Below are 16,647 nucleotides of genomic sequence, written 5' to 3' on the forward strand. Positions count from 1 at the left end.
AGCTGGGAGGCAGAGTTAAAGGAAACGCTACTGCTCCTGCTCTATGGGCCCGATGGATGCAGAAGATTGACGGAAGATCCGGGTTACTTTATCACTCGGCAGTCGAGCCACTTTGGCTTCATGCACCACTGAGCAACTCTCATAGGAATGAACGGGAGCCCCCCTCCAAAGCTATATCCAGTTCTCTTCATACATCCATGACATACATACAGGTGCATGACATTTTTTTATCTAGGCATACAAATCAAGAGAGGAACAATGCCTAATCCCCAGCGGAAACAAGGTTCCAAACTGAAGCAGTTGTTGATCACTTGCGGCCCCTACTGGCCGTTTAAGAGTGGTGAGGAGTCAGCAGTCAATATAAAACAGTCAATTAAATATGTTTTAAAAGAAAGTGTGAATCACATCATCCTTGAGCATACAGTCATAAATGAGCACCAAAAATAGGAGGCTGATTAGTCTAGTAGTATGTGATATTAGCCGTGGACAGACAGACAAATGCACATTCATGCACACACACACACGACTAAACAAACAATCTCCTCAGGCTACGCCTGGCGGAGATAGCGCTGCCCGTTCTCATTCCCAAGGCGTCTAATACCGACGCTTTGTAATGGCCATCAGCGTACGATACTAACACACAAGGCACCCTTAAGTGGCGGTAAGAGACGCACCGAGCTTTCCATTAACTACAATGTAAACCCATCTGCAGCAACAGTAAATGCTCAGAGAAAGTGCTGTGGTAGTTTAAAGAGTGAAAGAGACAAAGGGTGTGTGGAAGGGGAGGTGGATGGTAATGGTAACTGGACTTGCGCTTTTATAGTGCCTTTCTAGTCTCCCGACCACTCAAAGCGCTTTACAGTCCATGTCGGCATTCACACATTCACACACACATTCACACACTGATGGCAGAGCCTTCATCAGCAATTTGGGGTTCAGTGTCTTGCTTAAGGACACTTTGACATGTGGACTGGAGGAGCCGGGGATCGACCAACCAACCTTCCGATTGGTGGACCCATGGATGGTTTAACAAACTGCTCTTCATGTCCAGTGTGATTCGTTTCACTTTCACTTTACAATCAGCTGTTCGTTTTTGACCCATGTTAACAACGTCCAGTCATATTTTCAATGTAAAAACATAGTCGTTTTACCATGATGTTTTTTTCCTAAACCTAACTAAGTGGTTTTGTTGCCTTATCCTAAGCAACATGATGGATGATGACATAGTCAGACATTGTATTGCCCCATGGTTCCCCTTTTAATGGCCAATATCCAAAATGTCTCAGTTTGTGAAAGCAGTGGAAACATAAGGAAGAACCTCGTAACAAAGCCTCACAACATTCTTAAAAGTTTAGGTCATACGAAGACTCAGGCCTTATTAGGCTCACACCTAATTGAACTTGTGCTTGGTGGATGTTGATTTGAAGGTTTGGTTTTGATGCCAACAGAAATTTGTTTGCATTTGAAATGTGAGTAAATGGAAAGACTCCATTTACTCAGACTTTGTACTGCAACCGAGCTGCATACTTTACATTGCAGTTAGTACAGACCACGTGACGTGAAATGACACGCCAAAAGCAAGAACGGCGTTGTGGTTGCACGCAAAATGACGGTGTATACAGTGCGCAGTGTATTCACACTACTACTTTTGTGCAATGCACTGTGGAACTTTAAGAGCCCCTTCAACTGGAAAAAAAAAGATGTGGATGGTGATGGGATGGCTTCAGCAACAGCTCCCAAAGAACAAAAAAAACCCTGTTAAATCCTGGACACTGCACCAATGCAGGTTTTTGCATTAAGAAAAAAAAATGAGACTTTATGGTCAAAAATTGCAGTATTCCACTGATGTGCTACATGTTCCAGTTTTTGTGTTTCTTTGAAAATGTTGCAGCGGTGTTTCATAGATCACACCTGCCTTCACATCTGCAAACTGCCCCCACTGAACTGAGAGAAATCAAGACAGGAGGTCACTTATCAGTAGGTCTCCCTTGGTGCGTCTCTTGTCAATCAAAGTTATAGAAATGTGGAAAACAGATACGGTGCTAGAGGCTATTTTTAAAAGTTAGAATAGACAAAAAGACATGGTGCTGAAAAAGTCAGGACCCTGGGTGCTAGAAGCTAGAGCGAGTTTGAGTTGCTGCCAAGACCGTAAAGGAGCAGAGCTTTGTGAAGGAATGGATCAGATCACAAGACAGCTCGTCAAGATGAACACTGTGCAGGCCGAGAGGCTTTGATGCCAGAACGGACGTTTTTCACCAATTCATGGCCATTAATGTACCCCCAAGTGGATGATGGGTACTTTCAACAGGACAATCCCCCTCTGAGATCAGAATGGTTTGAGGAAAATAACAGGTCACCACAGTCCACTGAGATCAGTTCCAAAGAACACATTTGGGATGATGCATGAAGCATTACAGATACTCATTACAGATACTCTGTGGAGCGTTTGCGCCGTAGAAATAGAATACGAGGAGAACGTTTCCATTTAAATCAGCAGGATGGTCAGAGCGGCAGCCATTTTTATTAGTACCGTTGCCATTGCAATCGTTGCAGCGGGCTAACTTCCGTATAAACTAAACAGACTTACGGCAGGTCGCGAACTCTCTGAGGTGAGGTTTTGCATTAACGACTAAAACAAGCAGTGGATTGGTAACGTTACGAAGCACAGAGAGCCAGAGGACATGAGTACAGTTTAACAACTTGTTGTTTCATCCACACACTCTCGTCACAGCGTAAGAAAGCACAGTGATATCACCAGATGATCGGTTCAGTTTCTGTAACCAGTGTAGCATTTAAGCATGGTGGATTTAGTAAGCAAGCAAGCTAGCTAGCTAACTAGGGGACAGCGCTGGTCAGTTGCAAAGCTAGAAATGCATGTTGAGTGAAGGGACAGAAACTGCAGTATTACTCAATCACATTCCAGTTAGTAGCAAGGGTTCGTCTGATGTTCACCTCAGTGTGACATTACATAGTAAAAAAAAAAACCCTCAGAGATGATTTTTATGACAGGTGAAGACAGATGCATGGATTCCATCTGTAGGAGCCCCCACATGTACCGCTGTGGAGTGCAGCTTTTCACAGGGGAGTGTGCTGTGGCCTTACCCAGTGCAGATGCACTGTCAGTGGGAATAAAGGCAAATGCAACCTGAGCCTGTACAGCCACACTCTGCTGCAGAACGGAGCTCGGCCGGCCTCCTACTCCAGGATTAATTAAAACAAAATGATGGTCTGGGACGATTGGCCCGGGTCAGGTTCCCCAGATGAAAAGGGAGTGAGTGAGATGAACACTTTGTCTGTAACTGGAGCCGGCCTGGTCATCGTAGCTGGTATGTGAACGCTGTCTCTCTGTTTCCTCACCATTCCCATGTTGTCATACTCAGGCCACCTACATAGTAGTGAGGAGCTTCTGTTTGTGTGTACTCACCCAGTGACCCCCCCCCCAACACACAGCCTGAGAACATGTCCAGGTCAAGGATCCTCTTTTAATAGTGGCCACCTGCTCATTCTGTCCATAGCAAGGCTGTTTGTGATCTCACACTTTCTAAATCTGTTTTCTATCACTGCGGTGCTACAGTACAGTACACAGCCAGGAAGAAGGCTGTACTCACACACTCTGTTACTTTGTTGTCTGATGTCGCATTTTTAGCATGTTTCAACTCTGAAAGGGTTTTGGTGTTTCATAGAAATCCTATAAAACGTGTCATCACTCGCACTTTGACGTACGGTGTTCATGCTACATTGCACCTGTTGTTTAGCCTGTCGAGGAAAACAACCAGTAAAACCAGCAAAAAGTCAACCCTTTAACACCCTGCACCGTGGAGACACCATTATTAAAGTTGCACAATAGTATATTTTTATTGCAACCACTAGATCAAGTATGTATATGTGGGTGTTTCTGCAACCACGGCCACTTTTGACTCTCCCAAATTGGAAAAAAGCCTTTTACATATAGTGGTTAACATATTACAGTTTTTCTCAATTGTTTACACACAAATACTGGTACTTGACACACAATGACCACAACATGTAACTCATGCACCAACCCCCTGAACCAATTCTGCTAAACTACAAGCACAATTCCTGCTTTACACTCAAATTGCAGTTCTAAAACACACTTTTTTCAAAACACTACACACAATTCTCTGCATTTGGCACAATTTTCATGAAGAAAATCTCGTTTTCACAAGGAACACACTGTCATTCAAAATTCTAAAGTCAATTGCCCTACTATGCACACTGACTCATCACATGGGCAAACACCTGTCACACAGTGTTACAATTAGCAATCAGAGCTTTAGCATAAAAGGGCAAACATTGCTTGTGATGTGGATGAGGTGCTGTGGCCAGACCGAAACAGAAGAGAGGATGCAGCATAGTTTTTTTTCCCGTTTTTTTTACAGTAACTGTATACAGTAAATTCTTCTGTTGTTTTGTATGTAGACCACTGTATGTGCAACTTTGTGTTGGTTGGGATGTACACTGTGTACATTGTTTTTGTGGGGAAAATAAAATATATTTGTTACCGTGTATTTGTGTGTTCTGAGTATAAAAACAATATTCTAAAATATTTTACAACACACTTATGTATGTACTGTCTGTAGTAAGTGTAACACTGAACAAAAAAAAGGCCTAAGTCATTATGATGAATGGAGAAGAAGTGTTTTCCATTCATCATAGTGTTTTACATTGAGCACATCAGTGTTCAACTGGTTCTTATAAATGTCTATTCATATGATGGTTTGTGTGTGTCATTTGAAAACAAAATACCATTTTGAGAAGAAATAACATTGTTTTGAATGTAAAGTTTCATTTTGCAGGAGAATTGAGGGGTTTTGCCCATTGTGTGTGTGTTTTTTGATTTGTGTGTAGAGTTCTGAGAGTATGAGGCATGCTTTCAGAAAATGTGTGTAAACAATCGAGAAAAAATGTAATGTTTGTTCTAACCGCAACATTACAATAATGTTCATTTTATACATTTGACCTTTTTTAAAATTCAATAATATTTTTAAGACATCTCAATTCATTTCCATCAAGCTTTGTGCATCATTGTAAATATTGATATACAATTTGAAATTAAATAAAATTGCTAATCATTTAATGATTTTCTGTACACCTTGAAAAATGTAGACAGTAACCATAGATGTTCGTCTTCATACACAAAAAATATAAAATGTGTTGTTTTTTATGACAGATATTTCAATTGTAATTTGTAATGTACATGTTGCGGAAATTACATTTTTGCTAATATTGCAGATACTGTAAATGGCAGCTAGCAATGTTACATTAGCTTTGACTCTTAGCATCTAATATACTGTACATGAAGTTATTTTTCTTAAATGTAGTTCAAACTACACAAATACTAAGCTGTGTGAGGACACAATAAATACTTCAGGAGATAAGGTGATCTTAACCTTGTTTTTCTTGATCTCTGAGGGTCACCTATGTGGGCGGCCCAACCTGTCATCCATGTGCTCAGCTGCTAACTTCTGTTTCCATAGAAATTAGATTTGTTTGGCCTTTGAATAAAACTTTTACTATGGTGTTGTTCAGTGTCGCGGTAAGGACTCTGAAGAGTGGGACAGGCACATTTAGATGAAAAAAAAATCATATCAAAGATTTGTAAACAAGTAAATAATGTTAATATGGTGTAAAGTTATATGTATATGAAACAATTCCATTTGAAATAATGTTATATTTGAATTAAATTGGCTCATTTTACATATCTCAACATTGAAACCACAGTTGTGGGACATGAAAAAAGTCAAGTCAAGTCAATTTTATTTGTACAGCCCAAAATCACAAATCACAAATTTGCCTCAGGGGGCTTTACAATCTTTACCCAAAAATTCATTGCTGGGACTTAAAAATGCCCCTAGTTGCAGGAACACCCATGTATAATCATCTATAATGTGAAAAGGGTCTTTTGTTGGTTTTATGGCCCACAATCTTACCTTTTTGGTTGATTCTCACAGCTCTCATCAACCAGAGAGGTGTACCAAGAAACACATTCAACAGAGCCAGGCTTTCTTTGCCTTATGCCTAGTTCACACTACATGACTTTAACCCTGGTTTTCCACTTGCTGACAGTTTTTAGAGCTCCCAGACAAAAGCTCCAGATCAGAGGCAAATCAGCGTCAGCTCGGCGCTCGAGCACTACATGTGAACTGATGAATCCTCACTCATACAGTACTATTTCCTCCCTGTCACTGTGCATTCACTAACCTTTCAGCACTGCAGCCAGAGAAGTACTGCTCAGCTACTGTATGAAGGCTCATATTGCCTGTGGCTAGAGCAGCTCAATCATTTAAGCTGCATGTTGGATCAAGTTAATTCGCTGGCTGTGAGACGGGGTTACCCTAAAATACCATGCAAAACACATATAAGGAAAATAAATATAGTGTCGTGGAAAATTGCAGATGGTTCACGCAAGTCAGTTTTTCTCTGATTTTTAAATCCTGAACAATGTGCAGAGGGACGTTCCTTACGCTGAGAACCATGTTTCCCCTCTGCTAACATTCTTCTGCTATTAGTCACTGATTACCTTCAAAGCTGGAAATCACTGTAATGCATTTTTAAGATTATCTTAATAATCAGCCACCTCCCACTAGGCAGAGTTAGTTTAAGGTCATATTACATTTGATTTTGTATGTGCAGAGCCAACACCTGTGTCAGAATAATAATGCCACTATTAACCACTATTACAATATTATCAAAAAATACAACTTAGATTTAGTTGTTTATGTTCTGTTAGTTTACTTTATAAGATACTGCAGGTTTAAACTATTTATTCTAACAGCTCATAATGAAGTGAGACAAACAGGATCATCAACGAGGGGAGACAGGAAATATAAAATATTGATCCACAAAATGTACGTTACTCAAACTGCTTTTTCAGCTCCAGCAACTAAACAGACGACTGATCTCCCTCCAGATATTAGAGGAATGTTAAAAAGGCTCATGTTGTCTCAGCAGGTATCTCTCTGACCAGTCAGAGGAGGCTCTTTACCTCTCCTCTTCTCTCTCCTCTTCTCTCTCCTCTTCTCTCTCCTCTTTCCTCTCCTCTCTCCTCTTCCCTCTCCTCTTCTCTCTCCTCTTTCCTCTCCTCTTCGCTCTCCTCTTTCCTCTCCTCTTCTCTCTCCTCTTCCCTCTCCTCTTCTCTCTCCTCTTCTCTTCTCTCTCCTCTTCCCTCTCCTCTTCTTCTCTCTCCTCTTCTCTCTCCTCTTCTCTTCTCTCTCCTCTTCCCTCTCCTCTTCTCTCTCATCTTCTCTCTCCTCTTCCCTCTCAACTCTGCTGCTCTGTAGCCGGTCTGTGAGTGTCACTGGCCACAGGTTCCTGTTAATGTATAATGGACATCTGTGTTGTGATATTTAAACAAACTATCCGTCAACAAGGAAATAAATGTGATGATTCTTTTAGTTTTCCATTCTCTATTTGCCACGAGCCGGCCGGCTCCCTGCCCTTCTGCTTGCGTTTTTCCTTTTCGTTGGATAATAAACTCTGTTTATGTTTTACTTACCTGTGTCAGTCTCTGCTTTGGGGTCCCACCTAAAACAAAACCTAACAATAAAACCCCCTCGTCTACAAGACCGGTCTCTTGAGAGAGCTCCAGCCAGCTCATAGCGGTCACCATGTGTTTTGATGACTGCCCGGCTGGAGAGGTAGCGACCCCGGCAGTTTGTGGAGCTTCTAAACTCCGACAACGGTGGAATAAATGCTCGATTCGCCATCTAACTTTTGAAAACTGCCGATATTAAAAATTTACACAGTTGATTTCTCGCCTCAAAATTTTTCAGAAGTGAATTTAGTGATGAAATAGCTACAACATTTTAAAAAAAACAATCTGTTTTCGGCTGCTGTTGTTGTTGTAACTGTAGCCTGTAGCAGTCCAGCGCTTTGCATTATGGGATACAGTAGGCGAGGTAGACTGGTCCGATGTATACTGGAGATTTTTTCCAAATCAGTATGACTTCTGGGTATTTTTGGCATACTGTAGATTTTGCTTTTGTTCACATACTGCATACTACATACTACATTTTGGCCAAATCACTACGTACTACTAGTATAAAATGCGGCTTTGGATACGGCCCTAGTGTATGGTTGGCATTACCTGACTGTCAAACCCATCTACACCTGCTTCCACTTACCTCATCTGCTCAGAAATTACCGGTGATTACGTGAGGTGGTGGCTTCCAACACCCACCACCTCACCTGCATCTCTTTGTCTCATCAGTCACTCACTACACAAACCCATCCACTTCCTTTGTTCCTTTGCCAGATCACCATCGTCGCTATGCCGTTCCTTGTTACCGGCCTGCTACCTGTCTGTTAGCCTCTTTCCTGCGGTCCTGCATCCTGCATCAGGATGTTGCTGTAAGCTACTTAGTATTGCTCCATTACATTAATGGCTGCTCTGCGATGAGAGAGACGAGTGGTTCCACTTAGCTTGTTTGTCTTCACTAAGTGGTCATTAAAAGTGTAACACAGATGACTTGTAAACAGCTCTGCCTTGACTTGACTCAACACACAATGACTCACTGAAGCCTTAACCTCCATTCACTCATAAACATCTGGCTACTTATAAAACAGCAGCTGGATACTGTGACTCAGACGGTGACAGTGTGTAGCCTACAACAGGACAACACAGGCTGACAACAGCGGTGTCAACACTGTACATCCATCTTCATCTCACCAGCCATTAGGTCTATTGCTGGGTCTGAAAAATGTTGGTGTTGTACCGTTCTGCAAACCACGCTACGTTGAATATTGACGTTTCTGAACCAAAAATAGGTTTCATATCAGCCTCGTGTAACGCTTGCAGAAACGTACAATGACACGTGGTTAGCGTTGTGAAATGATTGGTTATTATTGTTAAACCTTTATTTAACAAGGTTAGTCCCATTGAGATTAAGAACCATCTTTTATGACACAGATTTCAATTGTAATTTGTAATGTACATGTTGCGGAAATTACATTTTTGCTAATATTGCAGATACTGTAAATGGCAGCTAGCAATGTTACATTAGCTTTGACTCTTAGCATCTAATATACTGTACATGAAGTTATTTTTCTTAAATGTAGTTCAAACTACACAAATACTAAGCTGTGTGAGGACACAATAAATACTTCAGGAGATAAGGTGATCTTAACCTTGTTTTTCTTGATCTCTGAGGGTCAGCCTCGTGTCAGCCTCGTGTCACGCTTGCAGAAACGTACAATGCCACGTGGTTAGCGTTGTGAAATGATTGGTTATTATTGTTAAACCTTTATTTAACAAGGTTAGTCCCATTGAGATTAAGAACCTCTTTTCCAAGGGAGACCTGGCTGGCCAAGACGGTCAGCAGCAGGAACACAAAGTTGCAGACAGAGACACAAACAGAGACAAAATACAGTTCATAAAGCACTAAAATATGCATTAAAAAAGAACTATCTAAAGACAAATGGGGGATGAAAAGGAACTTTTCTGGGAGTCAGAAATAAATAACGTGTGGTAATTTGTAAATAATAGTAATAATCCACAATTAAAACTCCATACTATATTCATTCATGTTCTAGAACACTCCTGGCACATATTTCAGAATAAAAGCCTTGTGATAACACATTAAGGAAATCTGTGCACAGAAAAAAAATTCTTGAGGGCTTTTATTTTGAAATGAAAGCAGGAAGTGTTGATTTAAACCCCATACTTTATCAATTCATGGAGCTCTGCAAGTCACTGCAAGCTCTACAGCACTGACTGCTCATATTTCAGAATAAAAGCCTCATGTTAACAAATGAAGGAATTCTGTCCATAGAAAAAACGCTTGAGGGCTTTTATTTTGAAATGAAAGCAGGAAGTGTTGATTTAAAAATAAGTCTTTACTTTTTTTCATTTCCATGACATATTCTAGATAGACCTCGAAACCTCTCTAATGATGCTGGTATGATGTCAATATACAGTCAATAGATCACCTTCACTTTCTGTTGTTGCTGTGAACCGCGTGGCACGCGTCAAAAAGACGAGACCTCGAATCTCTAGAAGAGACGCAGCTGAGACGTGCGCGAGACACACGTCTCGCGGGCAGTGTGGCTGCTCTAACCTGTTAACTCGGATGCCGAAATAAAAAACAACAGGTAACGCAGCCGCCAGGCGCTGCTGACGTTCCTGGTGTGTCCGGGCTGTTACGTTACTCGCTCCGGAGCCCCGTCTATTCACTCAGCAGCAGGAAACGACACGGGAAACCTCTGTCGGTCTGGAGGAGCTGCAGCAGTTATTTCTGCACAAACGTCCACTGTACATTTACTAGATATTCTCAGAGCTAAACTGACTCTTCTGCAGTGTGGAGTGAGCGCGCGTTAACGTGAGCGAGAGAGCGAGAACGAGCACGGTGTGTGAGTGAAGGCAAGCAGGTAGAGGAGCAGAGGAGCAGAGTACAGCAGAGACTCCGGTCCTGGAGACCAAAGCTACGGTCTCCACTGTGTCTTCTGACCGCAGTCGGGAAGCTGAAGCAGGAAGAGTAAACACTGTTTAACAGACGGGCTTCACTAGATAGAACTTTGCGGTTCTGGTGCTTCCGTGTAGTTTGTGTTGGAGTCTGAGTCTGAACAGTGTAGCCACACGCGAGCGTGCAAGGGACACCGACCCGCAATGATTTATACGTGTAAGAAGTTACAAACAGTGCCTTTAATTCATTATTTAAACAAGAGGAGAGACTCAATTTTTCCACATCAACAATTCAAATCACAAAACAACTTCAGCTGGATGCGGCCCACGGATTCCAGTGTGACTGGCTATTGGTATTTTCATAGTAGTTTAAATAAATGGCTCAATATCTGCTGTGCTGTTACTGTCGGCACACATTTCTATTTGGATTAAGATAATATGAATTACATTTAATATGATTTTTAAATCTCTTTCTGTGTTTCTTCTTTTACTCAAAAACATGATTTTACACTTCAAATGATTCTTATGTTACAATGAAAAAACGACACACACGCTAAAAATACAGCATCCCTTTTCCTCTTTATTCTTTAATGCGTTCATGTGCACAGGCTACAATAAATATATGAATACTTTGGCTTGAGCATCTGACCAGCATCAAGTCCACAAACACCTGCAGAGAGAGGTGAGCACAAACTATGCAGGCCAGAAAGCATCACAAACACACACAGTCTTCACAATACACTTGATCTCAGGAAATAAAGTGAGATCAATTCATAAAGCTCAGTTTATGTCTTTGATAGTAACACTGGTGGTGACTGATGGCTGGAGGCCTGAGACAGCAGCCCTCGGCAGGGCTGAGTGAAGTTCTGCTATTATTCTGGACATTGAATAGAAAAGAGTATGAGAAGTTTCTAGAATATCTTAAAGGGCAACTTTTGTATTTTTCAACCTGGACACTACCCCTCCCATGTTTTTGTTTCTATGTGACTAATGGGGACAACAATTTCTTAAACTGATCCAGTATTGAGGGAGAACTCTGTAACGAATGCTGGTCTGGTCTATAGCTTGGAGCCATAAAGCCATGCTGGTCTGGTCTATAGCTTGGAGCCATAAAGCTCTTCTATTAAATCGGAGATCAGCGTTTTTGGATTTATTGTTGGTGCAACCAACTACACAGCAACTCTTCATCATAGCGTTATTACTATTTACTGGTTTATTTAACAACGAGACTTCTCCTTGAGCGAGAGTCTGTCCATAATGTCAGACACTTATAATAACAATCAGAGCCTGTCATGGCAAAAACAAGCACTTTTAGTGGACGTAAATGATGGTGCCAGCTTGCCCCAATAGCACCACATTGCAGCCCGTTTAGCAGCTGCTGTCTACAGCGCGCTCCTTCAATACTGGACCAATTTCAGAAATTGTTGTCGCTATTAGTCAGTTAGACACAAAAACAGGGAAAATAGGGTCCAGGTTGAAAAATACCAAAGTTGCCCTTTAAGAGAAGGAAGGGTTGGGTCTTTAAAGCCAGCATCAGCATAACCCTGCCCAACACTATCAACTCACATCAATGCAAAATCATCATTCAATGCACCTAAAATACATTTTAGGCAGCAAACGAGTCAATGTGGTTCAACTCCGAGCTGGACCCTGTTCTGTGATTCAGGTGGCAGGTGGCACCTTGCATGGCAGCCTCTGCCACCAGTGTATGAATGTGTGTGTGAAAGGGTGAATGCTGGCTTGTGTTGTAAAGCCCTTTGAGTGGTCGCCAAAAGCGCCGTATAAATGCAGTCCGTCCATTTACTGTTAATTGTGAAAATGTAATTATGATAACTACACTGACATATCCTAATGATTTCATCTCAAATCAGAATTGGACCTCTATTTCAATGAAAGGAGCCATTTGTATCTGAAACTGACTTCATGTTTAGGGTTCACCTTGAAGGGTCTTGGTCATTCTACAGTTTGAGTTGGAGGACTCAAGGACAGAAAGATAGAAACAGTTGTGATTTACCATCATTCTCACTAAAATAACAAAGTCTTCTCTGAGTGGAACTGGTTTGGACCGACAACACCGGCCGGTGAGATAGGAAGAAAAAGGGATTATCCCAGAGCCTGCACTGTTTAATGTTCAAACATGTACTAACTGGTCTGGCCTACACAACAGAGACACTCAACAGTATGACCCGAGACGTAAGTCATATATTAAAAAATGGACTTTTAAGACTCAGTGAGGTAACCCCTCATGTCCACTGGATGCGGCTATGCCACGTTGTGTTTGCCCCGCAGAGAACCCTGATTGTTCTTCAGCGATACGTTTCAATATTGTTTCAAGTTGTTTTGCCAACATTTTTTTGTGTTTTACAGAAGATAAAAAACCCCATTGTTTACAGCTGATTTATGATTGGTGACAGAAGCAAACGATAGTAACGTGGTAACACCACTAATTTCTTTAGCACATTAACGCAACGTGCGGTTTTTAGGTTGTAGCGAGCTGAGTTTTAAAACTAGAGAGAAAATACTGGTATCATATAAAACTAATAAACCTAAGGAATCCGTGAGTACCAACTATGTTATGTTAGCTTGTTGCAAAGCAGGTTAAGTAAAGCTCCAAACTTACGCTAAATTTTGGCGAGGAAAAACTGTCATGTACATTTTCAAAGGGTCCCTTGACCTCTGACCTCCAGATCAGTGAATGAAAATGGGTTCTCTGGGTACCCACGAGTCTCCCCTTTACAGACATGCCCACTTTATGATAATCACATGCAGTTTGGGGCAAGTCATAGTCAAGTCAGCACACTGACACACTGACAGCTGTTGTTGTCTGTTGGGCTGCAGTTTGCCATGTTATGATTTGAGCATATTGTTTTATGCTAAATGCAGTACCTGTGAGGGTTTCTGGACAATATCTGTCATTGTTTTGTGTTGTTAACTGATTTCCAATAATAAATGTGTCTGTACATTTGCATAAAGCAGCATATTTATCCACTCCCATGTTGATAAGAGTATTAAATACTTGACAAATCTCCCTTTAAGGTACATTTTGAACAGATAAAAAATGACAAACTCAATATTTAGAGCCCAGCTGCTCCGTTGTGGTTCAACAATGATCGAGATCTTTCCTGGACAGGAAAACCAATTCAAAATCCAAGTTCCAACAGTATTCTCCCATCATGCAACATTGACCATGGAAGTTTGAATCATTTTATTTTTCTTCTTTTGGGGCCAAAACTATTTCAAATGTAAATGAAAAAATTTGTGTCTGATTTATATTGTTTTTTATCTCTGTTATTACTATTATTAGTTATTATTGAAGGAAAGAAGAAAACATCAATATAACAGCTGATACAAACCTTTTGATCAATAACGTGTTTAAAGACAAAGGGCCCTATCTTACACCCGATGTGAAGCGGTGCACAGCACAGCGCAACTGTCATTGCTAGTTTCAGACCGACGCAGCTTTTCACACCCAGCGCCAACGCTCTGTAAGTAGCAAATGTACATGCGCCCATCTGTACGCCCATGGGCGTGCTAAAAATGAGGTGTGGTCAGGCGCTATGTTGGAGCTACTTCAAAGTTAGGCCCTCTCCCCCCAAACGGCAGCATTTTGAGGCTGATTGATCCGCGCGTTACGCACCTCTCCAGCTGTGCGCACGTGCGTGATGCATCTCCAGAGGATTCCGCTCAGCCGGTCCAAGCCCCCCCGTGGGTTGCATTGGAAAGGAACACCCCCCCGACCCGCGTTAAATAGGTTATCGGTGCATTTGCTCATATGCAGTCAAATGAAGTTGTCGATGGAAGACGGTGGAGGCAGAGGGTCCAACGGCCAAGCACCACATACATCTGCTCGCACACTTTCACGAGCAGATTCGTTTCCTCAGCAGAAAACGGTTCGCTTCTCCAATTTGCCAAATCTGCCTTTTAAATAGCAATGTGACCGGATGCAGGCGCACCTGGCCTTTAAAGGGAATGGGAGATGACACTCTGATTGGTTTAATTCCTGTTACCCCCAAAACACACCTCTGATTAATTAAGAGACTAAATACAACCCCTTTGCCCTTTGCACCTTATTTTGAACCAATATTATGCGCCGTTTAACTAACAAAAGTGGAGTTAGATATGCTCTAAATGCACTTGTGCCATGCACCATAGACCATGCACTATAGATCGTTAAAATAAGGCCCTAAGTCAGTAACAAATGATATGCATCATATTATAAATATGAGTTGAAGTAAATTGTTAATAAATATATACATGATTCACAAGTGAATTTCACGCTTCAGAGACGCAAGCTGCTGCGGCCACAGACAAATCCAGTGGACATTGAGGGTAAGTCTTGAGTGATCGCTGTACGTGTTGTGCTGCCTCGTAAAGAACAAACACAATGTGACTCTTCAGCGTCTGTCTAGTCTGTGTTGTGAGATGGATGATGAGAGTAATGTTCATGCTGAGGGCAGCTCTTGTTACCTCGTGTTCTCCAGCTTTTTAGCTTCATAGTGACTCTGACTGACTGGACTAAACAAGCTCTGATGATTGTCATGCTGCTCTGATAGAGCGGGGTCACCCACAGGTGTCAGAGACCGGTCCAGGACAGCTGAGTCGTGTGTCATGTAGTGTGCACCCTGTTTAACACAGAACCTGGAAGATATAAATAAGAGACTATACGTTTGATGCAGGTTACATTCAGGTGTGTGAGCAGAAGGACACTTGTAGAGGTATTCTTGGCACAACCCAACATCTTCATCCTCTCCACCTTTTCCCAGCCTGCAGCAGGTGCTGGTTTGATCTCCAACACTGTGAACATACCCCTGAGTCAGGGCACCAAATCTAGTAAATATACACTAATCTATGAGCTAAATACGGAGGCCAATTGCTTGCAATATATCAATATGCAACACCGGGGCAGTGTGTTCTAGTCTCTGTGCACTGACCACAGTGTGTGACAGCCGCTGCTCTCTGCTGGGAACATGGCCTACGCAGCCTTGAGTTTCCCTCTTCAGGTGCTGGAGCAGGTGGAGGTGGAGGAGAGCGCAGTGCTGCATCCATCCATCCATCTTCACGAAGCTGAGTGCAGACCATCAGCATCCTGAACCACAGATCCCACCGGTCCAGTCCTGGATGACTCCAGCCTTCACCAGCTTCAGCAGGAACTCCTTCTCTTTAGATATGTTGTGAGTCCAGGACTGCAGAGGGGACAGAGACACACAGGACAGGAGGTAGGTGCTGGAGGTTTTATTGTAGACAGCACAGTCCACTCAACAAATGGGTTCCTACGTTTCTCGCCTTTTAGCTCAACATAGACAACATGGAAATGTTTGCCCTGAAACAACCGATTCAGAAAACGTTTAAATAATGTTTCATTAATTATATTTGTTCACAAATTAAAAAAAAGTTATGAATCGCCATTATGAATGTCCCAGAGGAGCTGATATGGAGAGGGCAGAGAAGAGTACCGACAGCTTGTGAGAAGTGCCGCAAGAAAAAGTCCCGGTACGCCAAGGAGTCAAATGAAGAAGTGCCGTTACTGCGTCTCAGTAAGTACCGGCCCGTTTCGAGCCACTAGCAGGATCAGCCCATATTCCTGGAGAGTCAGCGTGGCTAATCTCCCCCTGGTATTACCATCTGATCTATCTGGATACATTATCTAGTCAATGACATCTGATCACAGGCCTTTACATACTGTAGTACAGTGGTATTAATACTGTAAGAGAACACTTACAGTCTTGTTTCTTCTCACTTTGTGATCACGTCTCCGTATGCAGGGTGAGGGTCTTGTGACAGCCAGAGACAGTGGAGTCATCTTTAGGGCTATTGTTCAGTAACCTTGCTAACTGAGTTAACATTACTGTCAGAAGGTAATCAGAGCCAGTGGAGAAGCTTGCTAACTCCAGTTTGATCGAATGTCAGTATCTGAGTAATTCTTTCAGCCTTGCTAAGGTTCTAAAGCCCATTCATTCTTATCTTTATGTCGTCTACTGACGTGCTGGCTGCTTGACATCTTCTATTGGTTTGTCTACATGATGCTGTCTCCAAGCAGCCACTGACTTGAATGAATGACAGCTCGTGAGTCACATGGATCTGGATCATTAGTGGTTCAGTCATCAGCAAACTTGGTGTCATTTTAAACTTATTTCAGTTTCTATCATTTTAAACTGAACAGCTTTGGGTTCTGGACTGTTGGTCGGACAAAGCAAGACAAACGAGAATGTGACCTCGGACTCTTTCCA

General features: G+C 42.1%; 1 protein-coding gene across 1 annotated transcript in view; it reads right to left on the bottom strand.

Annotated features, from left to right (window-relative positions):
* Positions 1-13,372: 13,372 nt before the first annotated feature.
* The window catches only part of st3gal3a (ST3 beta-galactoside alpha-2,3-sialyltransferase 3a), a 56,376-nt gene continuing 53,101 nt past the window's right edge, over positions 13,373-16,647 (bottom strand). The window contains exon 11 of the mRNA XM_037770124.1: positions 13,373-15,603. Within this exon, the coding sequence (XP_037626052.1) occupies positions 15,499-15,603 (105 nt within the window). The 3' untranslated portion in view covers positions 13,373-15,498. The remainder of the gene's footprint in view (positions 15,604-16,647) is intronic.

Source organism: Sebastes umbrosus, chromosome 5, assembly GCF_015220745.1.
Source record: "Sebastes umbrosus isolate fSebUmb1 chromosome 5, fSebUmb1.pri, whole genome shotgun sequence".
NCBI lineage: Eukaryota > Metazoa > Chordata > Actinopteri > Perciformes > Sebastidae > Sebastes > Sebastes umbrosus.